This window comes from Eretmochelys imbricata, chromosome 10, assembly GCF_965152235.1.
Source record: "Eretmochelys imbricata isolate rEreImb1 chromosome 10, rEreImb1.hap1, whole genome shotgun sequence".
In the NCBI taxonomy this organism is placed as follows: domain Eukaryota; kingdom Metazoa; phylum Chordata; order Testudines; family Cheloniidae; genus Eretmochelys; species Eretmochelys imbricata.
In genome coordinates, this window is record NC_135581.1 from 78,833,400 (window position 1) to 78,858,808 (window position 25,409).

At 39.0% G+C, this 25,409-nt stretch overlaps 1 protein-coding gene across 1 annotated transcript in view; it reads right to left on the reverse strand.

The window, feature by feature from the left end:
* Window positions 1-25,409, reverse strand: part of DENND4A (DENN domain containing 4A) — a 102,338-nt gene that overhangs the window by 28,189 nt on the left and 48,740 nt on the right. The window contains exons 9-17 of the mRNA XM_077827388.1: window positions 23,593-23,737; window positions 22,803-22,978; window positions 18,476-18,576; window positions 15,366-15,584; window positions 14,657-14,802; window positions 6,371-6,504; window positions 5,337-5,472; window positions 291-497; window positions 77-205 (exon numbers count right to left, since the gene is read on the reverse strand). Of these exons, the coding sequence (XP_077683514.1) occupies window positions 77-205; window positions 291-497; window positions 5,337-5,472; window positions 6,371-6,504; window positions 14,657-14,802; window positions 15,366-15,584; window positions 18,476-18,576; window positions 22,803-22,978; window positions 23,593-23,737 (1,393 nt within the window). The remainder of the gene's footprint in view (window positions 1-76; window positions 206-290; window positions 498-5,336; window positions 5,473-6,370; window positions 6,505-14,656; window positions 14,803-15,365; window positions 15,585-18,475; window positions 18,577-22,802; window positions 22,979-23,592; window positions 23,738-25,409) is intronic.

Consider the following 25,409-nt stretch of genomic DNA (forward strand, 5'->3'; position numbering starts at 1 on the left):
TTTTGCTTGCTATTTAGTTATGTACAATGATAAGAATATATCAGCCTTCTTTCTGTCCTCCGCACAAAACACTTACCTTATTATAGTAACCATATGTAATGGCATTAGGGTCAACACCGGCTTTTTTCATTTCAAAAAGGACTCTCACTGCAAGCACAGGCTGGCCATATTGCCCACATAGCTGCATAAGCACCCGATAACATACCTGAAAACAGACATTTTTAGCGTTTCGTTTTGTAACAGAATTTATACAAAATTCGAAACAAAAACCCCAGGATTCACTTTTTTACCTCATCAGGGGGATCTATCTTTTTGGTATGCATTTTTCGCAGCACATCATATGCAGTTCTCAAAGCCCTGACTTTTGAATGGCATACTTTCACATACGCAGGAAGGCAGATAAACCATAGGCCATAGCAGTGACGCAGCAAACACCTGGACCACATCTGAGGAATGGAGGAGTACCTCTTAGCTATCTTATGGGCTGACTTTATTTCCTGTAAAGAGGCATTCAGTTAGCATCTTTAATATACATATTCGATTTTTTAGAAATGAATCAGTTGCTCATAAAAGACACACTGAAATTTATGCCAGAAGCTAGATGACAGACAGGCAGGAGAAGCAGCACCACACGAGGGGCTCAGTTCTTACCGGAGATAAGCAGAGATGCTTCTTGTAGAATCAGCTCCTGTGGAATTAATAGCTGCACACAAAAAAGCTACTTACTTCTCAAAGACTTTATACTAAATTACTGAAGCCTTCTGCTTGCATAAACAAATAATTGATTCTCCCCCAGCCCTCCCTCTCTCTCTCACACACACACACTGAGAATAATTGAAAATGTGATTCAAGGTGGTTAGCTGTCCTTATATATATATATTTTATTGCATATTAGGTCTTGGAAATTACTCAGTTGTCAGCACAGGCATCCAAGTCAACCCAGTTTTCAATAGTTTTTCTTTGTCCATTCAGACAAAAAAAATAAAAAGTTCATCATCTATACAATGATAGCTTCTCTTTCCCTCCCCCTCATTTCTACCTTCATCATTTGAGTAGTGTCATGGAAAAGTACTCATGATTCTAATCAAAAGCATCTGATTTATAATCAAATATTAACATACATTTGTGAGACTAATTCAGAATACTGACAGGTACCAAAAAGGAATTGTCCAATTCCAAATGGTGACAACATTCAAAGTAAAGAAAACAAAAACCAACCAAACAGAAGATCCTAAATCTTGTGCTTCTTTCCAAACAAGTTTCAAGCATCCATTATATTTTGTAGATGTTTGCACACTCAAAAGTTAGGTGGATGGGGTATGCCGGCAGCCATGTCATTTTGCTATGATCTTGTCAGATTTCATGAACTAAGCATAATTAGATCAGGTCTAAATTTGGAAGGAGGCCTCAAAAGACCATTTAGCTGCTTTACCTGGATCCTAGGAAACAGCATTATCAATTTGACATAAGATTTTTTTTTTTTTGAATCAGTACTGAGTCAAACACCCACCATGGTCAAAGAGCACCATACCACAAATGGTGACTTCTTTCAAAGGAAATATAGACCCTAAGTTCTGTCCACTTGTGGTTATTATAAATCCTAGGATGCTTTCTTGCCAGATTACAACTCAGGTATTGTATTCTGCCTACTTACAACCCCCAGGCACTTCCACAGTTGTATACCGTATTCTTTACTTACTATCAAACTACTATGAAGTATTGCCATATACTATCAGGGTTGGAAGGGACCTCAGGAGGTCATCCAGTCCGACCTCCTGCTCAAAGCAGGACCAATCCCCAACTAAATCATCCCAGGCAGGGCTTTGTCAAGCCTGACTTTAAAAACTTCGAAGGAAGGAGATTCCACCAACTCCCTAGGTAATGCATTCCAGTGTTTCACCACCCACCTAGTGAAAAAGTTTTTCCTAATATCCAACCTAAACCTCCCCCACTGCAACTTGAGACCATTACTCCTCATTCTGTCATCAGCTACCACTGAGAACAGCCTAGATCCATCCTCTTTGGAACCCCCTTTCAGGTAGTTGAAAGCAGCTATCAAATCCCCCCTCATTCTTCTATTCTGCAGACTAAACAATCCCCGTTCCCTCAGCCTCTCCTCACAAGCCATGTGTTCCAGTCCCCTAATCATTTCTGTTGCCCTCCGCTGGACGTTTTCCAATTTTTCCACATCCTTCTTGTAGCGTGGGGCCCAAAACTGGACACAGTACTCCAGATGAGGCCTCACCAATGTCGACTAGAGGGGAACGATCATGTACCTTGATCTGCTGGCAATGCCCCTACTTATACATCCTACTTATACAACAGCTGCTGTTCTCTACACCAGAGAGTCTTATATTGTGATGTTTAATTACTAATACTCCCACAGTAAAGTGCTTTGAAGTACTCAGAGGGAAGATACTGTAAAAGTACAGAATCTTATTATCACAAAGTTTTTGTTGTTGGTGGCGGGTTTTTTTAAATTTTTATTTTTTGGTGTCCTTTAGGTTTCAGTCACCAGGAACAAGAGGGAAGGAAACCCTGTTTTCATCCAGTTTCTCAGAAAATTCATGAAAGCCAGCCTTGAATAATTTTAAAACCTCTACATGCTAAATTAGGTGAAAGATCATAAATGGATTCCAAAGATGAAAGATTCCTAATACCACATGAGTTCTTATTAGCAGTGCTCTTGAATATTCCAGTTTGATTAATTCTCTTTCTTAATGATTCATGCAGATCAGGAAACATGGGGACAAACCAGTAATTCCTTTTATCTGACAAGACAACCAAGCTTTGTAGAAGAATACTATGAAGGCCAGTGAAAGCACAGATACTTTCAGCTTTTTTACACTCTGGATGCTACTACACTATGATCTAGCACTTACTGTGAGTTTAAGACCAGACCATTGCAGAGGTTTGGTTCTTCAAGATGTCATAGCTTATAATATTGGTGAAAGTCCAGCAAACTGTTTTTTGTTACCAATAATTCAATTAGATCTCTGTGAAAAGAGACTATCCATCAACCAGCTACAAACTGAAAATTTTGAACACGTTATCTTCGGATCCTGTCTATATAGGTAGAAGAAAATGGACAGTATTATATAGCAAGGGTAAGAAGGAGGCTGTTCTGTCAAGGCATTTTTAGGACCAAAAAAACAGGCAAAAGTCCTGGAAATAAAAAGTCAAGAGGCCTGGCACTGTTTTATACCTCAAGAAACCGCAAGTTGTAGCCGGAAGTGGGAGAAAAGCATGGATAAATATAGTAGCGTCAGAATTCTACATTTCCAAGGATAAACTATTTGTACTGCCAAATGTTAATGATTTTAAAAGACATTTCATTACTACAAATACAGAATGTAAATATTCATCTGAAATGTAATTCTCAGCACTGTCCATTAGAGGGGAAAATAAGCTACTTAAAATACTTGTTTAAGTCAGGAGCACGACAGATCATAAAAATCAAGACATAGTGAACTGAATAGTGATCAAGCAAGCTCTGTAGCAGTAACGACTGCAAGTGCTCACTCATTAAGCAAAAGCTGATTACATGACCAAATACTCAAAAGAAATTTTCATTAATTAAGTTAAGTACAATGTGTGCATGCCCATGTACATCCAATTTAGTGCTCATCAGTAATTTGTAAAGCAAGAAACATTAGGTGATTTATCAATACTGTCAGACTGTAAAACGTACTAGAGAAAATCTGTTTTTAAAAACTTGTATTACGATTTGAAAAGGCCTGGACATTTCTTTTTCAGATGTTTGCGAACAAGCCCAGAGAAGCAATGTTGAGCCATCTATAGCAATAGGTGGGGAGGGAAGAAGAAATAAGGTACTTCAATAAAGCTGTGAAAATGGTCACTACCTACTATAAGGAACACAGCCCAGTCCGCCCAGGAATTTAAGGATATCATCAAATCCTTCCCCAAACAACTCCAAGAGAAACTCTACAACCTCATCTCCCACAAACTGACCGCACTCTTCCTGAGCTGGTCCTTGAGACTGCCACCCTCTCAGTGGAAATCCCTCCTGAAGGCCCACTTCTATCAGGCCTAGAAGAAATTAGCTGACATTCGTCTAGTTATCTCAGTTATATATCTGATCACTGGACTGCACCTTTATGTGGAGGGAAGAGATTTACAGGTGGGAGAAAGGGGTGTGTAAAATCACTAGAATTGTAATAAGGGGAAGATAAGCAGGGCAGAGAGAAAAAGGGAGGGGAATTTAGTGAGTCTGAACATGCACATGTAATAAAAAAAAATGCGTACCTGTTACCACTCATCACTTTGCTTGTAATTCTTTCCCCCAACCTCCCATTTAAGTTTGTGTATTTGTAGACGGTACACTCTTTGGGAGAGGAACTGTATCTTCCTGTGTGTTTGGAACTCATTTACCCATCTGTAGGTGCTATAGCAATCTAAATAATGAATACTAATAGAATGGAGATTGCCCTAAAAAGAGAGTGTAAAAGTTTGCTTGGTCATCCGATTTGATGACACAGGTGGCACAAGACAGAAAGCAGAAAAAATGTCCACTTCTTAAATAACTATGGGAGAGGAAGGTGAGAAAGCTCCTTGTGCCCTTAAGTAGAAAAAAAGAGACTTGTTTAGAGATAACAACTCCAAGTCTAGTGGTCTCTACAGGAAATTATGAGCTACAACTGGTAATATATAGAGGGGAAAAAAGGAAATATGGGATTCCTATACTAGTGCCATGTCTTCAGGATGGCTGAAATCCTCTTTACTTTTCAGTGTGGGACTCATCCTTTGAAGAATCGGGAGCATAGGGACACTCAGGGCTCTCAGTGGATATGGCTGGCCAATAGAATCCAAACTCACACTACAACAGAATATATGTCAGGGGTAGGCAACCTATGGCACGCGTGCCAAAGGCGGCACGCAAGCTGATTGTCAGTGGCACACACGCTGCCCGGGTCCTGGCCACCGGTCCGGGGGGCTCTGCATTTTAAATGAAGCTTCTTCACATTTTAAAAACCTTAGTTACTTTACATACAACAATAGTTTAGTTATATATTATAGACTTATAGAAAGAGACCTTCTAAAAACGTTAAAATGTATTACTGGCACGCAAAACCTTAAATTAGAGTGAATAAATGAAGACTCGGCACACCACTTCTGAAAGATTGCCGACCTCAGATATATGTGCACAAACAGTTGAAGAAGAATCAATCTTGCCCAAGTTAAGTTTCTTGGTGACGAAAATTATTTTTAGTTGCATCTACAACCATGGTAACCAAGGGTATTGATGGCTAAGCGTGGAAGCAGAAGGCCCTTAAAAAATTTAAAACTTCTCTAGTAATTGAAATATTTCAAAGTACCTGTTTTGTTCTCCTGAACATTGGGGATGGGCTGTTGGGATTACTGGCTTTTGAAGACAATTTGTTATTTGGTGTAGTCAGGAACCCCTCAGGTGGGTCAAACAAATCTAGTTTCAGCACAGGAAATCCACTATAGCTATAAAAGAAAAGAATGCCATAATCTAACCTTTATAAGACAGTTTCAATCAGAAGTGAACATAAGGTCTAAGAATGTCAGTCATACTTTCCTCAGGTAAAAGGAACAGAAAGTTTTTTTACTGAAAGTTCTGGATAACTTGCATAAACACACAAGCTCTCAACTTGTTGCATCCACTTACGTAACCAATTTTGAGTCTTAACTAACAGTTTTTCTTTATTAGTATTCCAATAAATTAGCACAAGTCAAATGTATTAGTATTGACTGTACTTAGTAGAAGAAACTTATGTGCTGATTTAGTCTCTAATGAACAAAGCAGAACACAGAGGTCCATAAAAATCAATATACGTACTACAAACCCATCTGAAAGATAAAATTAGATTACTAAAAGTCCATTTTAATTTAGCAATGTAACAAAGATCCCAATAGAAATAATCTAATTTGACATGTAATTACTAAATTAATAACCTCAGTTTTCACCCAAGGGCCTGATTCTGAGACATACAGTAGCCCCTGCAAAGAAATAAGCATCCTCAGCTTGTACTGAAATCAAAGGGAGCTGACAGACAGTGAGTATTTTACAAGAGGTTTTCTGTAAATTGCAGACTGTGACCCTGAATGTTCAATTTTAAAATTTAGATATCAATATTAACAGATTAAGATTAAAATACTGAATAAAGTAATTTGATGTCCACACAAATGAAAGTCATTAAAGCTTCAGTTCAGCTGGCACAGCAGGCTTTTCACATGTAAGCTTTTTTACAGAATGAAAAATTGTGGGACTGGAAAGTTGTATTCTATTGGTATCACAATACAGCTCTATAAATTAGCTGCAGAAAGGCAACAGGGCACTTTTTTGTTGTTGCTGGCAATTATTTTATGCTGCTCCCTTGAGTACCTGTACTGCAAAGGGTGCTCTTCGCCATTAGGTAGGTGAGGGATCTCAGGTGGTGTTATGAAAACTGTGTGTTCACTCTTGTAGGACTCATCCAACTCTATAAGCCGTGTTTCACCACTCTTGTCCATATCTATCTGCAGAAATTTAATTACAAGAAAAGTGTGTGTTAAAGTTATATTTGGTTACAGGAAATTAACGTTAAGTCTACTGCACAGCACAGGCAAACACTATGCAATGTTGGCATCGAAGGATTGTATTTGGGAGCTAGGAACTCCTGGCAAGGTGATGATTAAGAGGCACAGTTGTTGGGGGGAGGTTAAATGAGGACTAGCTATGTAAAGTTGATGTGCCTTTTTGCTAAAGCCTTTTTCCAGTCTGAATTTATATGACAGCCCCCAAACCAGGGAAGGAACGCTGCTAAGAAAACACCTTTTGACACTTGGATGCTTTATTTGTAACTATTTTTAGCACTTCAAGACCGACCTGATGGTCAGCTTTGAGATATCTATCTCAGAACATTTATCTGTTTAGAGACAAATTTGTTTTTCATTCATATAATAAGCTCATAGCCATTTTGTTTCCTCATGGATCCCTTTAACTGTCCAGAGGAGTTGTTTTTGTGAGGACCACCACCTTTCAGAGGTAAGCCACTCTAAACTTGTGTGCAAACAGAAGAAATTGCTTCAACTTAATTTTCCAATATGAATATTTACAGCTATTCTTCTATTCCAACTTGATCGCTGACTGGACTAGTAACAGAAGCCTGATCCAAATGGTGTAATTTAGTGAGATCACACAGCTCTGCACAGCAATTTCAGTTCCTTACATAGTAATTAACTTTGGTAATTGATATAAACTAGCAAACCTTTCTGTCTGCTTAGTGTTCACATATTTAAAGAGATGCCAGATTTAAGGCATCTGACCTATCCAAAGTAACGGATGTTGCTCAAACTTTCTGCTCCCTGATAGGAAGAATTGGGCTCAGTTGTAACATTCAATTAGGCAAAACAAAAATTGCTGTTTTCCTCAAGAACCAAAAGGAAGTAGAGGCTGCCTAGCAATATTACCAAAAGCTTCTCTTTCCATTCCTTGAGCCACAGAAACAAAGTGTGATTGTTTCACTGGAGAGAAGAGAAGAAGAACAAAAGAAGAGAATTTTTACCACATACCAACAGATCTTCTTAGCATTATAGTTTGAATCATTTGTGTGCATCAGCAGCAGTTGCGCTGGGAACTGTAGAATTTCAGATGGTTCTCAAAACAACCTACTCAATTACTATTTCTCACATGGGACACATTTTATTAGCCCACACCAACACTTAAATTCCATGAATGGCCGTGTGGCTGTGAAACCAACTACTGTGATAAGAACGAGCAGGGGACTGGACTTGAAATTAAAGTCATGCCACATGCCTTCATCACGTATGTCAAGTATATGGCAGGCTCCCTTGGCTGTAAGACAATGTACAGTACTGGATTTTTACCCTCAGCCTTTTCTCCTTGAAAGACAGTGATTGAGCACATACCTAAACTTAGCCTCCGACTGTGTAAGCTTTCAGCTGCTTTTAATAAGCTTATTACACATAACAGATCTGTAGGAGGATATATTCTTTTCCTTTAAGCATGCATTTCTCTATGAGCACAGCACAAGAAGGATGGTAAATCTACCCACTTCAGGGAGAGACGAAAGCTTCATGAAGTCACTATGGCCTGATTTTCAGATGCACTCAGCATCCCCAACTCCCAATAAGGTCAATGGGAGTTACAGATGCTCAGCAGCCCTTCTGAAATTCGTAGTTTGCAGTGAGGATCATAATGGCCAAGTGCGTCACGTTTATACAAAATACACCAAAGAATGTTGAAAGGAAAACTGGAAGAAATACATTGTGGATAAAAGCACCAACAACTCATCTGAAATGAGTCTGACTGCACTTTGAGGGCATAACACCAGCAACCTATGCACATTGTGACACTTACTAAGTCTCTCAATCCTATCACTAGTGCCCTACCAAATTCAAGGTCCATTTTGGTCAATTTCATGTTCATAGGATTTTAAAAATTGTAAATTTCATTATTTCAGGTATTTAAATCTGAAATTTCAGGGTCTTGTTAACTGTAGGGGTCCTGACCCAAAATGGGGCGGGAGGGGGGGTTGCAAGGTTATTATAGGTATGTCATAGTATTGGCACCCTTACTTCTGTGCTTCTGCCATCAGAGCTGGGCCCTCAGCCAGCAGCTGCCATTCTCCAGCCACCCAGCTCTCAAGGCAGCAGCACAGAAGTAAGGGTGGCATGGTACAGTATTGCCACCTTTACTCTGTGTTGCTGGTGGGGTGCTGCCTTCAGAGCTGGGCGCCTGGCCCGGAGCTGCCACTCTCTGGCCACCCAGCTCTGAAGGCAGCACAGATGTAAGGGTGGCAATTCTGTGACCCTCCCCCTACAATAACCTTGCAACCCCCTGGAAACCCCATTTTGGGACAGGACCCCCAGTTTGAGAAACACTGGTCTTCCCGATGAAATATGCATAATATAGGGTAAAATTACACAAGAGACCAGATTTCACAGGGGGAGACCAGATTTCATGCGTTTTTCAGGGCTGTGAATTTGGTAGGGCTCTACCTATCACAGACACAGAAGGGAACTGCACTTTTACTGTGTTTGGATGGCAAGCTCTCTTGCAAGAAATGCCCACTGGTCAGATGAACCACACCTCTGCCACGCTCTCTTTTGTAAAAATGAATTATCCTGTTGGATCCAACATCACTTCTGGCTTTTTGTCCCTGCAACATTTTTTTCTGCTGGTAATGTGTTGCACCTCTCCAACATCAATGAACTGACATCAGGGGAAGTCTGCCTCCTTCCTAGGGCATCGAAAATGCTCAATTTTTGCAGCGGCTGTGTTCAACTCAGATACCATGGCACTTACTTCACATTCATCACAATGATCGAAAAATGTGCTCTTGCTCTCTTTTGGAAGAGTAAACGGCATGGTCTTCAAGTCCACTTTAAGCATCTTAGTATCAGAAACTGCAAGGGCACATTATGTAATTCAGATTCAGAGTTATCTGTAGAAATTTCAGAATATTCGGACATGTTCTCTGATCGTTTCTGAGATAACTTGCTACAGACACATCTTCTACATCAGAGCCAGCAAATATAGAGTGAGCTGTACCTGGCTGAAACAAAGTGCATATGTTTTTCTCCATTAACTCCCCTAAAAAAGGAATCTCAAGTGTAAATATGTATCAGCAGCTAATGGCACTATGCTTATATAGATTTTAAATAAATAAAAACTGCACTAAAATTCAGGAAGATTCACACTAATTATAAATGTTATATTTTAAAAGTACATTTAAAACCAAAAATTTAGTGCCGGTCAAAAGTGCCTAACTGAATGGCCTACAGACTGAAGTCTTCTGTTTATGCACACAAGCATACCATGAGCAGCAGTAGTATAGGCTTCCCTAAGCTGCTGCATGCCTGACCTCGAGGGACCTCTCCAAGGGATGAGTAGGCAGTCTATCCTCTGCAAAGAAGCTAATGAGTCACTAGCAATGGAGACTGTACAGGTAATATGTCCCCTAGAAACTGGACTCAGACACTATTCTGATGAATTTACAATTTGGTATGGTCTTGGTCTTCCTATATATTGTGGTCAACACCATAATACCAATAAAACAACTACTGAGTCACTTCACATAAGCTGTCAATTACTAGCCTGAGCTGGATTTCAACTGGAGATCACTGAAACAATTTGTCCATGCATCCTGTAAGTCAAAACACCTTCTACCATTCTAAATATACAACACTAGGAAAATGATACCCTCTGAACCCAGGCTTTATTTGTACTAAACTGTCACTGACTACAATGCCTGTTTTTTAAAAGCTTAGCAAAAGGCATTTTTTCTATAGAAAAATACTTTGCTGAACTTGAACTACGAAACCTACAGATTGACCCTTGATTCCTGGAAGTTTAGCAACTGTAGATTCAGGTACAGAAAAAGCTGATTCCTCCAGCAACATAAAATTAAAATAACTTCATAGTTTCTCTCTTTACTGTGTAAGAGATACATACATAATATAGTTTTGAAAGGATCCTTGAAAAGCACATTTAAAATTTGATAAACACAGCTTTTTTGGTACACAGAGATGCTCTTAATTATGCATTTTACTGCGTGAGACAAATTGAGAGGATTAGCTATTTAATCATCTGAACAGCAAACATATGTCTCTTTAAAAAGCAGAAATAAATTAAACTTTACTTGATAATTTAAATATTTCTAAAGATTTAAAGAAACAAGTTTTTATTTTTGGTTGCAGCAATAAAGTATGTTAAACTCAGAAGTTTATATGGATTGAAGTATTTCTGAATTATTTCAGGAAAAATGAGATCTTGTGAAAAAATTTAGCAATGTCTAAGGCCTTACTTGAATTGCAAGCTAATAGTAAAAAATTGTAGCCGAGTTGTGGACAAGCCATGGAAAATTGCGGAAAAATAATAATGGACCTTATTATTTGTGGTAATAAAGTTCATTATTACTTTTCTGTGATTTTCTGCAGTTGGCTGCCTGGGGCTGAGAGTGGGGGCTTCTGCTGTTGGCTGCCTGGGACTCCCACTGTCAACCCTTCACATAGTGAGGCTCCCGCTGTCAAAACTACAGTGGAAGCCTAATATTGTGGAATTCATAATTTCTGCAATACCGCAAGTTAAGTAGCAATATCCTTTTATTATACAAAATAGATAATCAATAAAGAACTGCTTCTGTGTAAGGGAAATTGAGGTGAACAAGAGACTACGCCTTGGCTTGAGATGCTCCCATGGTGGGGCTTTGGAACAGGGCCATCATACTGGTTCCAGTTGTACATACCATAAAATTGGTTATCTTAAACATCATCATTCAGCTGCGTTCAAAGACAACCACACAGACACCTCTGTACTGTTCCAGTCATGGACAGATGGCAAATATAAATATCTGGTTATCGGAGGGGAAGGAGGAGAATGACCCAGCTAACTGTTGATTTTCCTATAGTATAGTTCTTGCATTTTTAATTGTAGTAAGCCTTATATCATAAACCCAAAAACAATGTCAGGGGTACAGGGGCCAAGGAATACAGTGTGAAAGGACCTTAATATTGCTCTGATGTTGAAGAAATCCCTTTGTGAGGATCTATTCATCCTATTGAGAAAAATCTGGCTGGGGGAAATTACTCCATGGAGATCAGCAAATCCTAGGTGCGTAATACAGTTTTTATGTGCCTCAGTTTCCCTATCTTTAGGAGTAGCTGCCCACTTTTGTAAAGTTCATGGAGATTCTTAGACAAAAAGCACAATGCAAGGATTATTATAAAAGCATTGTATAAGACTTTTATTCTCACAACATCCTGGTGAGACAATAAGTATTATCCCCATTTTAGAGACTGGAAACAGACATACTGTAGACAGGTTTCCCACAGAATGAAGTGGAGAAAGAACCAGGACAGGAATAAATGATTCCAGGCTCTCAGCCTTATACTCAAACACACTGCCATTTTCTTCTTTTCTAAAAGTAGAACCTCTTGCTTTGTCTTAAGACCTGCATAGACTATTTGCTGACTGTATAGTGGCAGCATAAACAGAAGAGTTACTCCTTCAGAGTATTGCTTGAACTCCCAGAACAAATAATAATTTTAGCTAAGACACTGATTTGTGCGCACACTGAAACCATTCAATAAAATAAAATGAAATGTAACAGAGTGAACTTGGCATTTGTATAATAAACTCATTTTGAATAAAAGCCCTATTTAACATTAAGAGACACAATTAGTCTGCGCTGCAATTATATCTGAATGCTGCTCAGCAGTGTTAGCCACTAGAGTACATTCTTGTCTGTCTGCAATTTTCCTTTTTAAAAAAGTTTAACATGCGTCAGATGCTTCACTAGGAAGCCAGTTCAAGATTTTTTCTGTTAAATTGTGAAGATATCTTGAATGTTTAATTAAATCAATTCATGGTCTACGAACATATACAATTATGCTTTCTTTTATTAATTTGTTTTTGGATAACTATGAAAACCGACCTAAGGCTGGAAAAGCAGATAAGGAGAATTGTGCAAAATTACAACACTTTATAAAATACCAATCAGATCTTTCTGCACAATAAGTCAGATCTGTTCTCAGATATTTTTTTTTCCAAAGTACGGATTCTTCAGTCAGACTTTCCTTTGCTTTGCCCCCTAACAAGTAACTATTCTAATAATCTTCAACATTAATTCCTGTGGAACAAGCAGCAGGTGACCTACTTTACAGGAAATCCTAGACAACAGCACACATTGCTTATATATCAATGTCCCAGAACAGAATGTTCCAGGTACCTAGCAAGACAACAAACAGATCTTATATTTCCAACAGTATTAATAAGAACTTTTTGTTACAGTAGAATATGCCAAATAATATTAAAAATTGTGGGTTGCAATTTAATCCTTCCTGAACAGATACACACACTTCTAGCATAATGCAGAAAATAGGAGGTAGACTTTTCAGTCAAGATCAAGCCAATTTTGTGTACTCACTTTTGCACATGGAACTAACTTCATCAGTAAAAGTGCATACATAAGTGGTTTGCCTGTACCAAAGCCATAACATGGCAATTGAGTGCATGTGCATTATTTTGGGCACTATCAACTGTATGCACTAAAACAGAAATTGGGCTTAAAGTCTGGGTGGTACCTAGGCTAAACAAATTTACTTCTGCAAATGATGCACAAACAAACCTACTTTGACATGGGAAGCGCAGCATTCTGGCTGTAAAATGACCTGCCACTATGAGCCGAATCCAGCAAAGCATTCAGACCTTGGCAAAAAGCTAATGTTAGGGCTTGTCTACTTGGGGAACTCAGAAAAATCAATCTAATTAAAGGTGTGAATTTAAAGTGGATTGGTTAAAACACATTAAATATCTAGGTGGACACTCTTACTCAGACGTAAAGTGGCCTTAATTCCGTTTAGTTTAATTCACTTTGGAAATGAATTACGATTAAACTGAATTAAGGCTACTTTAATTCTGAATAAGAATGTGCACGTAGGGGCTTAATGAGGTTTAACTAATCCACTTTAAATTAATAATTTGAGTTGATTTGGATTATCTTTTTCCTGAGTGCTTCTGTGTAGACAAGTTCTTAGTTACTGCTGAAAGACACCACTCATAATCCTGGAGTACTCCCACATGCCCTTGACAGAATTATCTTTCCTCTTCTGTGTGTGTTACAGATATGGGAACTGCCTGGCAGTAAAGAAACGAGAGCAGCAGAGAGTATTCCATTAAATGCAGTATGAAGCCATGATGCTAAATTAATGCTACCCACAAAAATGTCATAAGAAAACTTGATAAAGATTTTTCAAAATATATAATAATGTATTGTGCTAGCTGAAGAATTCCATGCAAGATACCCAAGACATTTGATAGCAAGTCTGTTAGGAAATATCCACAGGTAAAAGTAGAATATTCATAAAAGAATTAGATTTAAAACAGCTACAAGAGGAAGGAGGCCTATGTTTTATGGGAAACATATATAATTGTTGTTGCCTAGGAGTGTAAAGAGTAACGATACATATAAATGTTTGCTCATTATACATCAGAGGGTCTATACTAAAAAAACTTTTTAAAATTAATAAATTAGAAAAGCTGCAAGTGCTGAGGTAGAATTGATTAAAAGAAATCAACCCAATGTTAGCAAAGATCAAGTGGATCTTATGTTTACTATATAGAAAGCATAAAAAGTAATTAATTGATACTATTCAGTTTCTTATGATGCTCATATTCAGTTCCAAACAATTACATAAAACATCACACATCCTATGAAAACTGAACTGCTATTTAAAGAATGTGGTATTGTCCTGGTGAACTGTAGGAAGAACTACAACTCAAATGATAAGGAATATCATATTTCCTAATATGGATCAAAACTTTCAAAATGTCTATGTACGTGGATGTACAAATCACAACCTGCATGCGTGCACTGTGCATTGCTGATGCATATTTGAATACTTGGACTATCTAGCTATTCACTTTACCAGAATTTGCACTTCAACATCGGTAGAAAGTGACTCTAGAGTAACAGTTACACTAAGGCACCAGAAAACAGAAGTGAAACAGGAAAGAAAAAGCAGAAATGGAAATAATTTATAATGAAGCTATATCAAGCTTATTACAATTATATAACAAACATATTACACTATCTACAGTACCTGTGGAAGTGAGCAACAGAAAAAGATAAATCAAGTACTACAAACGTACTAAAAACACACTTACTTTATTTACACAATCATCAAAAAATGCAAGGCTTGCATCCTTATCACTAACAAAGGAACATTCTTCAATGAAGCGAATAAACATTTGAGTTTTAGTCATTGATGTGTAGAATTTCTGATGCGACCGATCTCGACTTTTTAAGAACCCTTAAAACAAAGTATATGCATGTAAGAACACTTTGAAGCGAAGGAAACAGCACATATTTTGCTAACAAATAGGATAGGACAGTGGGGTGGGAGGAGGTATTGTTTCATATTCTCTGTGTATATATAAAGTCTGCTGCAGTTTCCACGGTATGCATCTGATGAAGTGAGCTGTGGCTCACGAAAGCTCATGCTCAAATAAATTGGTTAGTCTCTAAGGTGCCACAAGTACTCCTTTTCTTTTTGCGAATACAGACTAACACGGCTGTTACTCTGAAACCAGAAGTTATACAAAAAGTTATCTTTAAAAACTAGCAAATGTTATGAAACATCTCTATTATTGTGTTAACAAATACTATCAATTAGACACATTTTACCTTTTCAATACTGTTTTGCCAGTGGCATCGTATCATTTTTGCCCACTACCATTAAATGGTATTTTGATTTTTTCCATTCAGCACAGTAACAAGAAAATGGTTTCTTCTTCTTCGTTATCACCCCAGTGAAAAATAGTTTTTGCATATTTTATTAGCTTATGATTAAAAATCAAGAATATGAACCTTTACCTTGTAGTTCAAAGAGGGAACTTGCATCTGTGGCGGTCTCAGAAGGTGCCTGTGTTATTGGCCTTAGGTACGACCTATAACCTTTTAATAATGAAGCCATGAAACAAAGAAATGCCTCCTGGATCTCCATATCTAACAAATGCAACTTCTTCCCCGAATTAAAATCATAGTCATTCATTGCTAATTCCATTAATGCATCTTCTCTTGGTCTTTGCTGCACTGTGAACAACAATAGTGTCAAAGCACTCTCCTAGATCAAAAAAATTCTCAGTGTTGACCAAAGCTATCATTTCCTTCTTATCTTATTTGGCGATAAGTGAACTCAATAAGATAAGCAGCCAATATTATAATTTTCTATATCTGGTTTAAATAGAATAGTGAAGTATGATAATTAATTCAGCATGACAGCACACAAATCACTAGTCTGTGGGTTTTACAAGAGGCAGAGAGACAAACACACTTACCTTTTCAGTACAGTTACTATGGCAACAAAGACAGAATTGGTATGGACACTGCTTGGTGACATGCTAATAAAAAGGGTAGTTTATGGAATCTGTTGAAATTTATACAATTAGTTGGCAAAATAAATGAGTTTTTAAGAATATGTTAATCACACATATGGAATGCATATATATTTTATAACGCCTCCTTTCCCAAAGTGCCAACAAGAGGCTTATTGACACTATATATACACACACAAAACCAATGAAATGCATATGGCAATCATCAGCAGCACAGTACAGTGCACAATGAAGGCAGGGAGAAATGGGGGCACTTTGGTAAAGGAAACTAGCACAAATCCCTACTCTTATGAAAGGTGTCTTTAGGTCTTTAGTGTCCATACAAAGCCATTAGGACCCTGATTCCCAAGACTTCTCTGCTTTTCTCTCCCCTACTCACACAGAGTGGTAACATGCTAATGGTGCCCACATAGAACAGAAATATGGTTTCATTATTGTGTTCCACTGTTCCAACACATTATGGTTGCAGCCATAGCCTCCATTAGAAACTATGAAACTATTAGAAACTAGAAACTATATGAATTTAGACTTTGGTGACAACTCAAGAGGGAATCCATTTTATTCTATATTATATAGACTGTGTACATATTTTAGAAATTGCTAAGAAAATCCTTTTCCAACTGTAAGGTTATATGTAGCCATTAGGAAACTATATGATCTTCATAATAGTTTAATCTTAAATAATACATACTGCCAGTTATGCAGCATGCTGTTTTTAGTAAGTTCTGAACAATACAAGACATTATTAATTTCAGATATCCTCAATGGTCACGACTGTCAAAAATGGATGCATAAAATTAGGAACCTAATATTCTATTTAGGCCCCAAAGTAAGTGGCCTGATTTTCAGAAGTGCTGAGCTCCCACCCTAACTTTAGATGCCCATTTTTAAAGATTTTGGCTAAGGTATATTAACTTCTACAACATATTAAACATGCCCGCTTTGGACCGACTCCATCCCCTTCCTATTCTAATCCATGCCTTAACCACTTGCTATCTCTGCCAGTGCAATTTAGTCTTGTATGACTTTCAGACACTTCTACTTTTTAAGGCCCTCATCCAAAGCCCATTAAAGTCAACTGAAAGACACCCATTGACTTTAATGGGATTTGGATCTGGTTCTAATTGTCAGGAACTTCAAAATGCTGCTAAGATTTCCCTCTCACTTTATGGAACAGGGTCATATTACCTCCATCACATCAACTGGTTTCCTAACAGTCTACAAGTCCCATTAAAAATTGCCCTCCTGATTTTCAAAACTATGGATTTGGTCCATATTACTACTCTAACCTCATCTCCTGCTTGTGCAAGTCAGTCCTCTAAAAACGTTAGTTTTCAATGTACAAAACATAGCTATCACAGACCCCAGCAGCAAAGCTTTATGCAGTCCCACTCATGGCCTTTGGCACTGGCTGCATGGGAGGAGATTGAGGGAGGAGAGTGGCAACAGTGTACACTGGATTTCAGCTATTCTAGTTTCACCGCCACTACCAGCCTCACGACAGCAGCCCTGGCATAACCCTCCGACTGGAGCTGCCCCCAAGAATACAAAAAAATGTAAATGTCACAGTAAAACTGTGCACAAGAATGGCACAATGGAGAATCAGGATAGTAAGCTGGTGTTCCCAAAACTACCTCAACTGTCAAATAAAGGCATGAGGAAAATAGGGTGGTCTGTAATGCACAATCTGTCAAGAGTTTTATAGGCCTTGGCCTACTTTTTGCTCTTCTGTCCCCCCTCCTCATGACGCTTCACTTAAGAGATGTCCTTTCCCTAGTGCTTCATCTCTATTGATGTTCCCCCACCCTAAAAGGCAGTTACAGTAGAACCAAAAAGATACAAATACCAGAGTTATGGACTGACCCATCAACCGGACACCATGTGAAACCAGAAATAACCGATCAGGCAGCAGCAGAGACCCAAAACACCCCCCCCCCACCAAAATTCTGTACTGTGCCTCTATTGCATCTTAAAGATAGGTACATCTGGGCTGCCTGTCCTCACCCCACCCCACCCCACCCCCATGCACAGGGCAGCCACTTACAGCAAGACACTGGAGCTGCTGGCCCAAGACAGCCGGAGCCAGCCAGCCAGCCAGAGTAGGAGCGGCACTGGGGTCTGCTGTACCGCTTTTACCCCTTCCCCCCGCCAGGAAGGGGATGGGCTGTTTTTACCCCCCGCCCCCATCCTCCAGGAGGGGGACATGCTGTTTTCATGCTCTCTCACTACTCTCCCCCCCCACAGTCTTGCAAACTCAAGCAGGCACTGAGTAGGAAGCTCAGCTGCTGCTGAAACCTGGCCTGCAATGTTAGCTGCTGGATCTGGAGCCCAAACCGTGCTTTGTTCAGAGTTACGACATTTCAGAGTTTTGGACAACGTCCATTCCTGAGGTGCCTAATTTGATTACAGTGATTATTTCTAATCTTTAATTTTATGCAAAACTTCTCCTTTTTGTAAAACATTTTGTGATATTTATCACGAAGGATGCCTTCAGTAAACTGTACTGTAACTAAAATCTAACAATCTGTTAACATTAGCTACAATGCACCACAGTTAGTGAAAATCTTGTTTTATACTTCCCCCACTCACATTCTGCCAGTTGTTGATACAAGTTATTTAAAGTGTTCATCAGATTTTTGCAAGGTTTCTTAGGTAAGATCTTCCATGAAATAGTTTTCTTATCTCCAGTTCTAAAAAGGGAAGAAGAAAAGTATTACTATTCAGAGACCATCTTTTTGTTCTATGTTTGTATAACAACTAGCTCAATAGGGTCCTGGTCCATAATACCAATAAATAAAAATAATAAATGGAAAATATAGTTCTACACAGGGTCTTCTCCAGAAGGACGTAATCCTATATGTATAAAATAAAAATGGGTGTGCATTAGCAATTCACTATATGAAGAATGGTCTTGAGCAAGGGAGGGAAAAGTAGGGATTTAATTTACTGTATGGAGATGTGGTCATAGTCATCCAACGGGTTACCCAAACATTCTGATAATGATTCTGCAGCCAAACCCAAGAGTGATGGGAGAAATTATGCTTTAAAAGACAGAAATAGTAATGCATTTAGAGCACATGAAAACAGAGTATTAGTAACAATACCTAATGCCAACCATAGTGTGGGCAGAGATTAAATATATTTCCCCAGAAATTTTCACCGGTGCACCTCAATCTTCTTGTTATTTTACTCCTGGGTCACTGCAGTACAGATTGCCAATGATACACAGTAGGGCGTAAACATTTTACTTCAAACGATCTAGCTCAAGGACCGAGCCTAAAAACCATGGCAAAAAAACAGCTAACGAAAAAACCTCCATTGCCATGCCGCATTGGCAGCCACAACCTTTGCCATTTAAAGAGGCAAAAAGGTTGCATACTATTTATTGTGCTCTGTATTTATCAACTTTCCATTTCATAAAGTTTACACTTGGTTTTTCTGCACAGAACAGGAATGGTTTAAACCAGGGATCGGCAACCTTTGGCACATGGCCTGCCAGAGTAAGTCCCCTGGTTGGCCGGGCTAGTTTGTTTACCTAACGCATCAACAGGTTCAGCCGATCGCGGCTTCCACTGGCTGCGGTTTGCTGCTCCAGGCCAATTGGGGCTGCAAGAAGCAGCGCGGGCTGAAAGGTTGCCGATCCCTGGTTTAAATATTATGAAATATGGCAACTATATATGGTATTTTCTAAACTGTGGTGACTTAGATTTGGAAGGTGGGAATGACTGGAATTATGCAATGACTGGAGTTACGCAATGACCTGGATAAATTAACACATGAGGTGAACTCCACTTTGCTGGAGAGCTGAGGTAAATGTGATCTCAGACAACATGTTGTTGAAGTAATATAAAAGTTACACAGTTTCACCATCAACAGAGGCCAGTGGCAAGTCTTTTAGACCATACTGAAGGCACAAAAATCACAAAAATCTCAACCATTTGTCCATCTGCTTTTTGCCAAACAGTTTATACATATGATATCCACAGACTTCACATGCTCAAAAAAAAATTGCATCTGAAACTAGTCATTGCCAGGAGAAGCATGAGGACAGCAATAATGAGAGGTAGAAAATAAGAACCTGAATCAACAAGCATGAAAGTAAAGAAAACTTAAAATATTAACATAAAAATACAGCAGTGGGAAAGAAATGCTGCTTTCTATGGAACCCTTCCTTCCCCCAGAAAAAGAAAAAAGAAAAAAACCCCACAACGAAAACAGATCACCACAGTCCAGTCTCAACTGACTGCCAAAAATGCAGAGTAGAAGAGAGTTGTACAAAATCTCCGAGATCAGCATAGGTGCCTTAACACAATCTTTTTTCACAAAGATTTTTTTTTAATTGTGGCCATAAATTTGCACACAAAAATTAGACAGAATTAGACAGAGAACCATCCTATAATTATTAATGATAAATTAAAAACAAAGAAAGGTTAATGAACTCACTAGCTTCTTTAGTTAAAAATAATGAGAATGATACTGACAAGAAAAGCTATCAGTCAGAAAATATTAAAATAAACTTGAATTAGACTTTTGGTATAAAAAAAGATTATTCTTAGAATTTATGAGCTACAGATATATTTAACTGATCTTGAAGAATACTGTTTCCTTCTGATTTTTGGTGTCTTAATACTTTTATATTATATAAAGTTTTATTAAGTGCACAATAGTTCCAAAGGTCATTTTAGAGTAACTTAGTATTAGTTTGTTTCAGCTCTGAATCATTTTATTCAAATTCTCTCCTTAGGACAATATTGCTCAAATAGAGTGTCTCATCTTTATGGGTTACCACAGAGCAGTGTACCAGGCTTAATTTTTTCAGTGCAAAAGTTCTCGCTGGTGGACAATACGTGGACACTGAATTTATACACAAAAAGATACACAGACCTATTTGTTTCTGCAACATCCAAATTATCTCTCTAGCCTGTCTGCGCCCCATTTAGCCTGCAAATGTCTAAAACCAAACTCCAGATCAACGAGTGTTCACCTCATGCCTTGTGTCCAGCCTATAATCATTATGCCTACATTATTTCAAAAATTGACTATTGTAGTTGATATCACCTCCCATAGTTAGAAATTCTCTGTGCAAGGCTTCATTCCCCCACCCCTTAAAAACAGCCCAGTCTATGTATTGTTTGACTATTCTTTTGTGGACCATGTAACCACGATGGAATGAACAGCAACATTCTCATTTGAAGAACACAGGAAGAATTAAATCAATATTATTTACCCAAGAACTGGAATGGTTGATCTGTATTCTTGCAGTTTTATCCACTTACCAAGTCTTTCCTTTGGGTAACCTGCTAAAAATACACTATGGGTATGTCTACACAGGAAAGAAAAAACAATGTCTGGCCCATGACAGCTGAGTTGGGCTCACAGGGCTTGGGATGCAGGGTTGTTTCACTGCTTGTAAACTTCTGAACTCAGGCTGGAGCCCAAGTTTTGGGACCCTCCCACCGCACAGGGTCCTAGAGCCTGGGCTCCAGCCCAAAAGTCTACACAGCAATGAAACAGCCCCATGGTCCGAGCCTCTGTGAGCCGGAGTTTTTCTTTGCTGTGCAGATGTACCCTGTCTGCACTCATCCCCTTGGCTCCCAGTACTGTTCCCTAATGGTTTTAAAAGTGCACTGCTATCACTTAAATCTCTTCAGCAGCTGGCTTCTGATTATTTTTGAGATCTGCTAATAACAAATTCCAAAAGCTTTTAAAAAAACCTTAGAAATAACCAGTTCCTGAATAACTTCTGAATATATGTTAAAAAAATCCCACAACGCTACACACAATACTTAAAAATCATTAAGTGAGTTATGTTTATTTTTGGCATATCTTATGGAAACGGAAACCCTTGCGCCCTCCTCCTTGGCACTATAAATGGCTTCTACTTAGCTTTTATCAGACACACAGAAACTATAAAGATAAACAACCTTGTTCTACCGAGTGATAGTCTTATGGGTTGTGAGTAGTTACAATAGAATCTCTGATCTGTATTTGAGCTTTATTCTTCTGGTTTAGCTTTCTTTATTTTGCAGAGAATTTTCTACATTCAAAGCTTTTTCACATTAGAGACAATGCGGACTAGTCAACAGAACATGGGATTTCAAGGTAGGGACTTTTGAGTCCTAATGCCATCTCTTGCCCTGACTCACCATGTGATCTTGAGCAAGTCACTTAAACTCTCTCTCTCAGTGTGCCAGCTGAAAAACTGCACTAATACGCATTGACCTTACAGCAGGGCTGTGCAGATTAGTTTGGTAATATTTGTACTGAGCACTCAACTTGACAGCAATCTACCTGCTAAATATTAAGAGAAGAAACAAGTTGGGTGAGGTAATATCTTTTATTGGCCCAACTTCTGTTGGTGAGAGAGACAAGCTTTTGAGCAACACAGAGCTCTTCTTCAGGTCTGGGAAAGGTACTCCAAGAGTCACAGCTAAATGGAAGGTGAAACAGATTGTTTAGCATAAGTAGTTAGCATATATTCTAAGGGACCATTCCAGCAAACTAGCCCATTAAGACCTTTGCAGTTATAGGAAAAAAGAAGGGGTTAGTGGGTTACAGATTGTTGTAATAAGCCATAAATCCAGTGTCTGTGTTCAGTCCAAAATTTTTAGGGTGGAGCAGAGTTTTGAATTTAATTACTTATGCTATATATAGACAGACAGATAGATGATGCCTGGTGATGATGGTAAAGGAGGACTCTGCCTCCTTTCTGCTGAATAGGACAGCAATATCAATGAGCTGTTGCTTCTGGCCAGAGAAGCAGATCCATCATAGAAGAAATAGTGTTAAGATGCTGCTACACAATTGAAACATAATTGGGTAAAAAACAAACTTCAAATGGAATCTCTCAGGTTTTTGCCATAGGAAATAAAACAAATATCACAAACATACAAGAACATCAGTAATAAATACTTACTGAGAAATGGTGTTGGTATCTAGGTCAATACAGCTAACATCTGGTGGGGGATCATACAGATCAAAGTATCTTGAATCAATTCCTACTATGAATGGACATGGTGCACTTAACACATCTGCCAGTGCCAAGGGGCAAAGAGGAATGTATGGGCATGGCCAGTGGAAAGGAAATATCATCTTAAAAAACAGAACAAAACACAATATTCAAATGACATTTATAGAAGGATACAATCTCGAACTGTTTTCCACATTATAAAAACATTTAACATGAAAAGTAACAGCATATGATTGAAACTGTAAACTCTAGTATTAAATAACTGCTGTCAATTAAAAAGACAATTTAATTTTTCTTAATTTTTAGTTTACTTAATCTGTAAAAACAGAAATCTTCTGCATACTAGCCGTTTCTCAGTAGAGACACTAACATTGGTCTGTGAGAGAAAAGACATATAAAAATAATATACATCTACAAGCCCTCTGAGGGCAAAACCAAAGAATATAGTCCTACCGGGGGCATTTAGGAAATTAAAGAGTTCCTGCATTTACTGCCTACATATGATAGTGACTGGCACAATATTGTAAATAAGCAAAAGTCAAAGATAGGCTTAAATTCTACCCTCAACTCATTTAACCTCACTTACTTCTGTGGTATCTCAGAGGGGAAAATCTGGTCCCTATTTTCTAAATAACACTTAAACCCAGAAGTAGTACTATATATTTGTTTTACAGTTTATTTGAACAATATTCTTTTTCACTAAAAGATATGATTAGGAAGAGATAATGCTACTTACCGAGACTAATGCCTCTGTCACACTAGTAAGGACAGACGGTCGTAAGGAATGGATGAGAATTTTATGTTCTGTTACAGCAAATACAAGTAAAGTTACTGCATTCTCGGGCCCTAGGTTCTGAAGCAGCGTAGAAAACTTGCCACCACTGTTACAAAAAATAAAACACTGGTGAGTATCAAACAATTAGGCAGAAAAACATTATAATATACTGCACCGAAAATATGAACACATATGAATGAAGAATTCATAACTGAATTTAAGCTGGGGTGTTGTAAAACACATTGCAACCTTAGTTTTCCATTTGTTTCTATTTTTTGCATTCTTGTTAATAAGAAAAACTCAGCAATTTCATTTAGTTTCACTATGCAGTAAAAAACACCTACTTATCCTACAGTACTTGTGGTTGAGATGTTGTAGTCAGTGTGGATCTCACTGTAAGTGTACATACACCTCAAGCAGATGAGATGGGGGGAATCTTTGGAATACTCATGTCAGTCCAGGCCACACATGCATCTTGTGCTCCTACAGAACGGCATAAAAGGTGGGGCATCCACAACCCCCCCTCTCCGTTCCCTCATGATTCAAAGCTGTTGCTGCTGAGGACTCCACAAAGTGGGGATGAAGGACTGGGCAGAGGATTCGCACCCACTACATCATCTAGAAAAACCACAGTTGTTGGGTTAGTAACTGTCCTTTCTCCAAATGTGTCAGCGTGCATCCCAACCTAGGCGATTAGTAAGCAGTATCCTCATTGGCTGGTGGCAATGACGAGTTCCAGCTGAATCTAGGCCCTGGTCTACACTAGGACTTTAGGTTGAATTTAGCAGCGTTAAATCGATGTAAACCTGCACCGGTCCACACAATGAAGCCCTTTATTTCGACTTAAAGGGCTCTTAAAATCGATTTCCTTACTCCACCCCTGACAAGTGGATTAGCGCTTAAATCGACGTTGCCGGATCGAATTTGGGGTACTGTGGACACAATTCGATGGTATTGGCCTCCGGGAGCTATCCCAGAGTGCTCCATTATGACTGCTCTGGACAGCACTCTCAACTCAGATGCACTGGCCAGGTAGACAGGAAAAGAACCGTGAACTTTTGAATCTCATTTCCTGTTTGGCCAGCGTGGCAAGCTGCAGGTGACCATGCAGAGCTCATCAGCACAGGTGACCATGATGGAGTCCCAGAATCGCAAAAGAGCTCCAGCATGGACCGAACGGGAGGTACGGGATCTGATCGCTGTTTGGGGAGAGGAATCCGTGCTATCAGAACTCCGTTCCAGTTTTCGAAATGCCAAAACCTTTGTCAAAATCTCCCAGGGCATGAAGGACAGAGGCCATAACAGGGACCCGAAGCAGTGCCGCGTGAAACTGAAGGAGCTGAGGCAAGCCTACCAGAAAACCAGAGAGGCAAACAGCCGCTCTGGGTCAGAGCCCCAAACATGCCGCTTCTATGATGAGCTGCATGCCATTTTAGGGGGTTCAGCCACCACTACCCCAGCCGTGTTGTTTGACTCCTTCAATGGAGATGGAGGCAATACGGAAGCAGGTTTTGGGGATGAAGAAGATGATGATGAGGAGTAGGTTGTAGATAGCTCACAGCAAGCAAGCGGAGAAACCGGTTTTCCCGACAGCCAGGAACTGTTTCTCACCCTAGACCTGGAGCCAGTACCCCCCAAACCCACCCAAGGCTGCCTCCTGGACCCAGCAGGCGGAGAAGGGACCTCTGGTGAGTGTACCTTTTAAAATACTATACATGGTTTAAAAGCAAGCATGTGAAAGGATTACTTTGCCCTGGCATTTGCGGTTCTCCTAGATG